Source organism: Babylonia areolata, chromosome 3, assembly GCF_041734735.1.
Source record: "Babylonia areolata isolate BAREFJ2019XMU chromosome 3, ASM4173473v1, whole genome shotgun sequence".
Lineage (NCBI taxonomy): Eukaryota > Metazoa > Mollusca > Gastropoda > Neogastropoda > Buccinidae > Babylonia > Babylonia areolata.
The window spans coordinates 48472896-48484003 of record NC_134878.1 but is presented as its reverse complement, the minus strand read 5'-3'; the positions used below and the strand labels follow the sequence as shown (position 1 = coordinate 48484003).

The following is an 11108-nucleotide window of genomic DNA, read 5'->3' as shown; positions in this document are numbered from 1 at the left end:
ACAGGTGGACATGGATATAATATATATATATATATAGAGAGAGAGAGAGAGAGAGAGATAGATAGACAGACAGACGGAGTGAGAGAGACATACAGAGAGACAGACAGACACACAGACTGACAGACGGACAGACAGGGAGAGACAGAGGGAGAGAGATAGATAGATAGACAGACAGACAGACGGAGTGAGAGAGGCATACAGTGAAACAGACAGACAGATAGACCTACAGAGATAGACAGAAACAGACAGACCTACAGAGATAGAGACAGACAGAGAGACCCACAGACAGAGACAGACAGACAGACACAGAGAGACAGAGAGACAGACAGACAGACAGACACACACACACACACACACAGGTGGGGAGACAGACAGAGAAACAGAGAGAGAAAGACAGACAGACAGGCAGACAGACAGAGAGTATGCGAATATGTGCGTGTGTGTTGGAAGGTGACCAGACGATGTGATAAGATACTATCACATAAACACCACACACACACACACACACACACACACACACACACACACACACAGAGACTATGTGAGTATGTATGCGTGTGTATGTGTTGGAAGGTGACCAGACTGTGATAAGACATCACGTGAACACCACAGAAAGAGAGACAGAGAGAGAGACACAGAGAGAGAGAATCAGACTGAGAGAGACAGACAGACAGACGAACAGAGAGGGGGGGGGGGGGGGGGGGAGTGAAATTGTCTTTAATATCGAATTTCACCATGGTAATGGGATAAGTCATTTGTACAATGCGTTATGTTCCAACCCAATTGCAAAGTTTTTAAATTTTTTTTTGGTTTTTATATCAGACGACGTATACACAATGACACATTATTTTATTTATGATTTTCGCGGTTTTTTTCCTCTTGAGGGAGTGTTGAGGAGAAAGAGAGACAGAGACAGGGTAGCACTGGTGTGCTTTCTTTCATCCATAGGAGGGGAGGGAGAGAAGGAGAGACAGAGACAGGGTAGCACTGGTGTGCTTTCTTTCATCCATAGGGGGGGAGGGAGAGAAGGAGAGACAGAGACAGGCAGACAGACAGAGAAAAGGAGGAAAATTATCGGGTACCCCACACAGATGGTAGGGGAGTGTTGGGTGGGTCAGGGTGTGGGGAGAGGGGCGTGGGGGCCGGGGGGGTGAGGGGGGCGAGAAAGGAAATCTGGGCAGACTAAACCAAAGGAACCCATCAGAGTACAATCTTTCCGAAATAACTCTCTCTCTCTCTCTCTCTCTCTCTCTCTCTCTCTGTCTCTGTCTCTCCGGACTCTCTCCCCTCACACTGACCTCTCCCCCCAGCCCCGACATGCCAGCTGACTTCATCATCCATCGATCCCAGGACGTCCAGGATTGTGGCGGAAAATAACCCCTGACTCCTCAGGCGCGATAGCCGAGTGGTTAAAGCGTTGGACTTTCAATCGGAGGGTTCCCGGGTTCGAATATCCGTAACGTCGCCTGGTGGAAATTTTTCTGATTTTTCTGATGTGCAGACCTGCTTGTGCCTGAACCCCCCTTCCGTCGTGTGCATGCTTAAGCAGAAGATCAAATACGCACGTTAAAGATCCTGCAATCCATGTCAGCGTTCGGTGGGTTATGGAAACAAGAACATACCCAACTTGCACAATCCCGAAAACGGAGTACGACTGTCTACATGGCGGGGGTGAAATAAACAAACGAACAAAAACGGTCTTACACGTAAAAGTCCATTCGTGTCTTTGTGTTCGAGTGAACGTGGGGGTTGCAGCCCACGAACGAAGAAGAAGAAGAAGAAGAACCCTCACTTCTCCGCCCGCAATCCCTCCCCCCCCCCCCCCCCCCCCCCCCCGCTCACCCCCCGGCCCCCCGCCCCTCGAACCCCACCCATCACCCCCCCCCCACCCACCCCGTCCAACTTACCCCCACCCTCCTTCTCACGCCCATTCACACCCTACAGCTATCTTCTATCACCCAGCTCACAGAAGGGGTGGTCTGCTATGGCGAAGAGCAAAATGGTGCGGTTCATCTTCTTGTCTTTGTGCACGGGGGAGCTGAACTAGACTGACGGTGAACCTGTTGTTTTGAGCCACCACCCCCTCTCCTCTTACCCCTACAGGATTTCACCTGGAGTATAAAAAAACACACACAAAAAAAACAAAAAACAACCCAACCCTGGGTGGGGTCGAGTTTGAAAATGTCCTCTTTAGAATGTTTAGAATCACTTTAGATTAATAGTGATGATGATAATGATGATCGTGATAATAACAATGATGATGATGATGATAGTAATGAAAATAACAATCTTCCTGTTCTTCTTCTTCCTGTTCTTCTTGTTCTCCTCCTCCTCCTCCTCCTCCTTCTTCTTCTTCTTCTTCTTCCTCTATCGCTGAATCTTGACTAGAGACAAATGAAAGCACTTCCATACTAATCCTTCATACGTATGCATCACACAAAACCTGTTTAGTTTTAGTAATCATCATATCACTGATGTCTCCCTGTTGTTGTTTTTTTTCTGATCACTTGTTCGTGGATTTCTTTGAATGAATTCCTCTCTCTCCCCCAGCCCAAAACGAACACCGAAATACCTGCCATTCTGAGAAAGACGTATGACTGTTTTTGTTTCGTCTTTTTCTGTAATGTAAACAATTCATAAATACACGACGTCTGTTTGGAGATCGTTCTGACGGACTTGTGCGTATGCTCGCATTTGCACGTGTGTGTGTGTGTGTGTGTGTGTGTGTGTGTGTGTGTGTGTGTGTGTGTGTGTGTGTGTGTGTGTGTGTGTGTGTGTGAGAGAGAGAGAGAGTGCGTGAGTGTGTTTGAGAGAGAGAGAGAGAGAGAGGGGGGGGGGGGCGGTCACACGATTATAAAAATTATATCAATATTAATTCTTACACCATTCGTCACCTATGGTCAGTTCAAACCTCCACAGAAAAAAAACCCCAGGGAGTCCAGCTTAACAGGGGAAGCTTAGTGGGCTATGAACTGAAGGGATCCGTGGGGTGGACCGTGAAATGCAGTGGATAGAATGCAGTTAAAAGGCCGCTTCAGTGCCTGTGGCTGGCAGCGGCGAGATCAGAACGTGTCAGCGGTATCAGCTGAGATGAGGTTTTAGGTGTCGGTCAGTGCGGTGGACCTCTCCACCCACCCCCTAATGATGTGCCCAGCTATCCATGGACTGGAGAGAATCCCGCCTCTCCAACTGGTCTATCTGTCAGTCTGTCTGTCTGTCTCTCTCTTTTTTTTTTCTGCCCCATCATCTGTACCCCGGCCTCAGTTGCGGCATTACCCCCACGCCGCTCACTCCTGGTTCGTCCGCCGCATTTCCAGCGTCAGTAGTCCACAGGGAAAGTTCTATCAATGTTAGGTCGCCAGAAGGTCACACACCAGAGGAAACCCTGCACTGCTGCTCAGTGAGTAGTCACTTCGGTGGAGTTCAGTAGTGCCTGTTCTGATCTGATGCATTTGGGATAACACAGACTAAGCCCCGACCCCTTACTGACGACAATAATCGTTTCGTCACGGAATCAGACTGAGTGAGCTCCCCCACCCCCACCCCCGGCCCACTCCCCTCTCCATCCCCTCCCCCTCCCCCACATGAGTCAGTGCAGACAGCCACCACTGTCCCTCCAGCGACAGTTACTCATGAATCTGCCGACACCGAACTCGGACATTGACGGCAAGTGTCTGTCGGTCTGCATCTCGCTTGCTGTGTCCACTGATGTCGTTATATACGACTGTAAAGAGGATTCTGACGATACAGTTGAGTCTTTGTGTGTGTGACGCAGCCAAAGGTGTACTCTCTCTCTCTCTCTCTCTTTCGTCGTCGTCGTCGTCCTCCTCCTTCTTCTTTTTATCATTATCATTATCATTACAATCATCATCACGATCACCACCGGACAGTACAATCAAAGAGTGGCTGCAGCGTTACATTTTCAATCCTAGAGTCCAGGGTTCGAGCCCAGTGTCGGTGCCTGGTGGGTGGAGTTTTTTTTTTTCTTTTTCTTTTTTTTCTAGATCTCCCACTGAGGTCAACATGAATATGTGCAGACATGCCATTGCCTGAACCCCCTTCATGCGTATACATGTGCAGTATATGCGCATGTTAAAAGTCATGTCAGAATTCGGTGGGTTATGGTAAACGCAAAAATACCCACTTCCCAAATCAGCATGGCTGCCTAAAAACGTCGGGGTCACAAACGCGACACTTCACTCGCAGATATCAGTCAACGTCCTAGCTCAGGTCCCGTCATCATTGAATGAGTGATGCCAATAGCTGGTCAGTTTGTTGTTAATGTTTCTGAGGCGGGGCGGGGAGGGAGCTTGGGAGGGGGGAGGGGGGTCAGATAATTTTTTCTTCCACTTCTTCTGTTTCATCTGCTCGTCATCCCGAACACTTTCTTTTAACGGAATAATTACTTTATGTTTCCCGTCAATCCGGCATAAATTACTTAAATAATTCTTCTCTTTTTTTCATGTTTAATAGATTTTTCAACTGGCTGCTTAATTAAGTAACTAAAAAATCTTTTCCTCCTACATTGTCACTGACCCCCACGCCTTTTAATTTTCGATCTCATTTGAAACAGCGAAACTTGTGCAAATAATTATGATTTTTGTGTATTACTTCAGTTCTCGCTGTCCTTGGGGGTTAACACTAGAGAGAAAAAATCCATGACCGTATTTTCCTCACTACATATATAAAAGCAGAAAGAAAGAAGAGGAAAAGAAAAAGAGGAAACAAAGAAAAGACAGAAAAAACTGAAGAGAAAAAAATAACAGAAAAGATGTGGTAAAACTACAGAAAGGAGAAAAAGTACACACACAAAATAGCAGACAATCCCAAAAAATAATAAGAAGCCAAACAAACAAATAAACTAGCAACAACAAAAAAAAAACAAAAAAAACAAAAAACAAAAAAACACACCAGTATTTGTTACTGAGTAACGCACAATTTCAACGAGGACAGTTTCAATTTAAAGAATAAGGCAGAAAGAAAGAAGGAGAAGAAAACAGACAGACAGAAAGAAAAAGAACTATGAATCCTGGCGGAGCCTTCATCGGGGTACGGGGGTGGAGAATTTTTATATATATTTTTATTCATCCATGTTGCTTATAGCCAAGCCGACCACATTGAGCAATAAAAAGGCTGAAAAACTGTGAATACCGATCAGTAGAACTTGGGGAAGAATAATAATCAATAATAATAATGATTTATAAAAATTTAAAAAAATAAAAATAAAAATAGAAAAGAAAGTCAGACACAAGTACAGTCACATTCATGCACACAGACCTACGACATGCCTCTAATGTCCATCCATTTTTCGGCACTAGAGGAAAAATACAACACCTTAACTCACTCAGTACGGCCAGTCCTCTCTTCTCCTCTACACAGACCCCTCGGATGTCCAGTGGGTGTCTCAATGACCCAACCTTTAGCTTCCGTCGTCAGAATTGTGGTATTCTTTGTCAACATTCAAGTCTTCAGTATAAGAGCCTTCCGCTTGCAATATTTTGATGATGGTAATTGGGGTGAAACGCTGTTAACGTCGCCTCTTTCGCCGTTCGTATGGAAAGAGTTAACATATACATCATATAAAAACATACGTATAAATACATGTACATATCCAGCAGGCACACACTAAAAAACTAAAATTACGAACGAACGAACATCACACACACACACACAAAAGCGGAAAACTCCCCCCCCCCCCAAAAAAAAAAAAAAAAAAAAAAAGATACCATAGTGAGAATATCCAATTATCATGTTGTTGGGGTTTTTTTTAAAATGAAATAAAAAGAGTACAAAACATAATTAAAACTTTCTAGAAAGAAAAAAACCCATATGTGAATGGACCAGCAGAGGGAGAAATTACACAAAGGAAGAAACGACAAAAAGGGGAAAGCCTGAAAAAAAAACCCCAAAGAGAACGAAATACAAAAGAGGAAATTCAGTTCCAGCACAGAATATCCAAAAGGTGGGGGATACCTTTCTCACTATAATGCCGCAATCAGGTAAGATGAAAGGTTCACCAAATAGAAATCGAAATCGAAATCGAAACTTTTTTTTTATCGAGGGAAAAGGAATAGGCACTTATCGGCCTGTTTTTAGACATTGATGCAGGGAGCCTGGAAATCGAGGAGGAAAGAAAGAGAGAGAGAGAGAGAGAGAGAGAGAGAGAGAGAGAGAGAGAGAGAGAGAGAGAGAGAGAGAGAGAGAGAGTGTGTTTAAAGGGACGGGTTTAAATCCACAGGAAGTTAACTGCACGTTACGTGTTGGCGGGATGTCATCAGTCAAATATTCGCAAATAAAAGGATAAGGAGTCAGAATTATAAGACGAATCTACACACACACACACACACACACACACACACACACACACACACACACACACACACACACACACACACACACACACACAATACGAAACAACACAAAATAAATTGGCACTGTTGACAAGTAAAAATAACAACAGCAACAACAGCACACAAAGCACGTAGTGTAGGCTTAACTACAGACCGACATATTTTAAAGATATCTTTATATTGGTGGAGTGATGGCCAAGAGGTAACGCGTCCGCTTAGGAACCGAGAGAATCTGAGCGCGCTGGTTCGAATCACGGCTCAGCCACCGATATATTCTCCCCCTCCACTAGACCTTGAACTGATGATGGTCTGGACGCTAGTCATTCGGAAGAGACGATAAACCGAGGTCCCGTGTCTAGCATGCTCCTGTATCCACCCAGGCCGTGTGAATGGTGTACCTGACCTTGAAAGGGGAAAGTTAAAACGGCGGAAGGAGACGGAGGGCTGGGCCCCTCCTTCCTATTCCTAGTATGCCGAGACCCATGCACATTAAATATGAATTCACTGCCCCCCCCCCCCACCCCCTACCTTCACCCCCCGTACCCTCTCCTTTTTTATGTTTCTTCCTCAAGACCTGACTAACTGCATTGGGTTACGCTGCTGGTCAGGCATCTGCTTAGTAGATGTTGTGTAGCGTATATGGATTCACTGAGTTGTCCCAGACAATCATATTCCGACTACGCACGGGGGCACTGCCGCCTGCGAGACCACATGTACCGAATGAAGCTGTCACACACTCCTGACTGCCCGTGTAAGACAGGCCCACAAACCCCGGAGCACATCCTGCAGTCCTGCCCCCTGTATCGAGATGCACGGACGCAGCAGTGGCCCTATGGAGCCACACTGGCAGAAAAGCTCTGGGGCACCAAAGAAGACCTCATCAAGACCACCACCTTCATTTCCAGCATAGGACTGCAAGTCTGAGACCATGATCACGGGGAACGCAGAAGAAGAAGAAGAAGACTGAGTTGTCCGAACTAACGCTGTGACGCCTTCTTGAGTGACTGGAACTGAAATGAGCTGAACATGTTCCGATGACCACGGTAAAAACCTATGTGACCTTTAACCTTTTTACATACTCAAAGTAAACAAAATAATTAAACAAAATAAACAAGTAAATACATACGTAAAAATATAATGAAGTAAAAGATACTTAGGAAGCAAGCAAGCAAGCAAGCAAACACACACACACACACACACACACACACACACACACACACACACACACACAGAAAGAAAAAGAAAAAACACACACACACCGTGACACACACCGTGACACACGCACATACACACACACAACTGACACACCGTGACACACACACACACACACACACACACACACACACACACACACACACACACACACCAAAAAAAAAAAAAAAAAAAAAGAAACAACAAAAACAACAATGGAGCAAACAAATACAGAAGTCACTGATCATCACCAAATTACCTGCTCTTGCATCAATCCGGCCAAGGCAGACGGTCCCCAGAAAAACCAGCAACAGAAGCAGTCTTCTTGACGCCTGGGACTCCATGTTATGTCTTCTCACGTCTAACAGCTTCCTCTGTACTTTGGCGTTGTCAGATCGTCTCCAGGGGCTCCTCACTGGTTCCAAATCTTCCTATGACGTCAGAGTCTCGCTTTCACTGGACGCCTTCTGTCGAAGTCAGTAGACAGACAGTTTTTTGTGTGTAAATTGTTGTTAAAAAGAAATATATAGACGAGACTCCAGGAAGAAGCTGGTCGTTTTCTTTTTTTTTTTTCCTCAGTATTTCATGTTAAACGTAACACCAAAAAGTCGACAGAATGATGATCTATTCTTATTTGTGGAATCATCGAGGCGGGTGTCACAGTTTCTTTCTTTCCTCTCTCTTCAGTTTATCTTGGGATCGCACTTTCTCCTAGGATCGCACTGTCTTCCTTTGTCGTCAGTTTATTGTTGGTATTGTTGTCGAACAGACACAGTGTTGTTAGTTTGTACCAACAATGTCAGTGTTCACTTGGTGAATTAGGCAGAAAAGAGTTGAGTCTTTTTCAAGGTCTTTCAAGTTGGTTACAAATCACCCCAAAAACCAACAACAGCATCTCAGTGACAAAAAACCGACAGAAAGAAAATTATCAAAGGTATTCCACCACCGACAACTAAAAAAAACAACTTTCTAACTGAACGGTGATTAATTAAACCAGTGAAGTATCCAACTGAAGAAAGAACTAAAACTTTCCGGCTTCTTCTCACCAGAGTTATTGTATAAAGTCGTTTTCACCAAACATCAGATTTTTTGCCGAGACTTGCCAAAAAAATTAAACAAAAACAAACGCCAAACTAGAAACTGTGGCAGGTTTTCAGAACGAAAAGCAAACTATTCACACAAATTTGTTGCACAAAAAACAACAACTGAACGCAGGAAGCAAACACCTTCTGAGACAGGCGATCTCACACGTAGACCAGACTCTGACAGGAACACGTATGAAAACATAACAGGGGGCAGGCTTGTGATTTCATGAATGAAGTGTTCACACACACACACACACACACACACTCTCTCTCTCTCTCTCTCTCTCTCTCACACACACACACACACACACACACACGCACACACACACACACACACACACACACACACACACACACACACACACGCACGCACACACACACACACACACACACAGAGGCGCGGGAGAACCAACAACTAACAACCAACCACTCAGCTGGCTGCAAGTCTGGGAGATGTCGCTGACTGGCTGCAGGCTGTGGTGGGCGGAAGGAGGGGCTCAGGGGGGTGGGGGGTGGGGGGGAAGGAGGAGGAAGAGAGAGAGGAAGGATGGGGAGTGTGTGAGCGTCAGGGATGGGGAAGGAGGGAGGGAGGAGGGGGAGAAGGAGGGGGAGGGAGAGTGCTAAAGAGTGAATGGCAGACTGCTGGAGGGAGAGACGGGGATATAGGAAGGAGAGAGAGAGAGGGGAGAGAGAGAGAGAGAGTGAGTGTGTGTGTGTGTGTGTGTGGAGGCTTGTGCGTTAGAGAAAAAGAGAGTGAGGTAGTAAGCGTGAGAGACAGACAGAGGAGGAGGGAAAAGAGAGACAGAGAGAGGGGAGGGAAAAGAGAGACAGAGAGAGGGGAGGGAAAAGAGAGACAGAGAGAGGAGGAGGGAAAAGAGAGACAGACAGAGGAGGGGGGAAGAAAGAGACAGACAGAGGAGGGGGGAAGAAAGAGACAGAGAGAGGAGGAGGGAAGAGAGAGACAGAGAGAGGAGGAGGGAAAAGAGAGACAGAGAGAGGAGGAGGGAAGAAAGAGACAGAGAGAGGAGGAGGGAAGAAAGAGAGACAGAGAGAGGAGGAGGGAAGAAAGAGAGACAGAGAGAGGAGGAGGGAAGAAAGAGAGACAGAGAGAGAGGAGGGAAAAGAGAGAGACAGAGAGAGGAGGAGGGAAGAAAGAGACAGACAGAGGAGGAGGGAAAAGAGACAGACAGAGAGAGGAGGAGGGAAAAGAGAGAGACAGAGAGAGGAGGAGGGAAGAAAGAGACAGAGAGAGGGGAGGGAAAAGAGACAGACAGAGGAGGAGGGAAAAGAGAGACAGAGAGAGGAGGAGGGAAAAGAGAGACAGACAGAGGAGGAGGGAAGAAAGAGACAGAGAGAGGGGAGGGAAAAGAGAGACAGAGAGAGGGGAGGGAAGAAAGAGACAGAGAGAGGGGAGGGAAAAGAGAGACAGACAGAGGAGGAGGGAAGAAAGAGAGACAGAGAGAGAGGAGGGAAAAGAGAGAGACCCGAGAGAGGAGGAGGGAAAAGAAAGACAGAGAGAGGGGGAGGGAAAAGAGAGACAGAGAGAGGGGGAGGGAAAAGAGAGACAGAGAGAGGGGGATGAAAGAGAGACAGAGAGAGGGGGAGGGAAAAGAGAGACAGAGAGAGGGGGATGAAAGAGAGACAGAGAGAGGAGGAGGGAAAAGAGAGAGACAGAGAGAGAGGAGGAGGGAAAAGAGAGACAGAGAGAGAGGAGGGAAGAAAGAGAGACAGAGAGAGGAGGAGGGAAGAAAGAGAGACAGAGAGAGGAGGAGGGAAGAAAGAGAGACAGAGAGAGGAAGAGGGAAAAGAGAGACAGAGAGAGGAGGAGGGAAGAAAGAGAGACAGGGAGAGGAGGGGGGAAGAAAGAGAGACAGAGAGATGAGGAGGGAAGAAAGAGACAGAGAGAGGAGGAGGGAAGAAAGAGAGACAGAGAGAGGAGGAGGGAAAAGAGAGACAGAGAGAGGAGGAGGGAAGAAAGAGACAGAGAGAGGGGAGGGAAAAGAGAGACAGAGAGAGGGGAGGGAAAAGAGAGACAGAGGAGGAGGGAAGAAAGAGACAGAGAGAGGGGAGGGAAAAGAGAGACAGAGAGAGGGGAGGGAAAAGAGAGACAGAGGAGGAGGGAAGAAAGAGACAGACAGAGGAGGAGGGAAAAGAGAGACAGACAGAGGAGGAGGGAAAAGAGAGACAGACAGAGGAGGGGGGAAAAGAGAGAGACAGAGAGAGGAGGAGGGAAGAAAGAGAGACAGAGAGAGGAGGAGGGAAAAGAGAGACAGAGAGAGGAGGAGGGAAAAGAGAGACAGACAGAGGAGGGGGGAAAAGAGAGACAGACAGAGGAGGAGGGAAAAGAGAGACAGAGAGAGGAGGAGGGAAAAGAGAGACAGAGAGAGGGGGAGGGAAAAGAGAGACAGAGAGAGGAGGAGGGAAAAGAGAGACAGAGAGAGGGGGAGGGAAAAGAGAGACAGAGAGAGGGGGAGGGAAGAAA

The 11108-nt window shown here is 46.6% G+C and overlaps 1 protein-coding gene across 2 annotated transcripts in view; it reads right to left on the bottom strand.

Annotated features, from left to right (window-relative positions):
- Positions 1 to 8899, bottom strand: part of LOC143280044 (uncharacterized) — a 111395-nt gene extending 102496 nt beyond the window's left edge. Inside the window, exon 1 of one of the 2 annotated variants that reach the window (XM_076584523.1) lies at positions 7801 to 8899. In XM_076584523.1, the coding sequence (XP_076440638.1) occupies positions 7801 to 7885 (85 nt within the window). In that variant the 5' untranslated portion in view covers positions 7886 to 8899. The remainder of the gene's footprint in view (positions 1 to 7800) is intronic. The other variant, XM_076584522.1, reaches the window with a different exon arrangement.
- Between the last annotated feature and the right edge of the window lie 2209 nt (positions 8900 to 11108).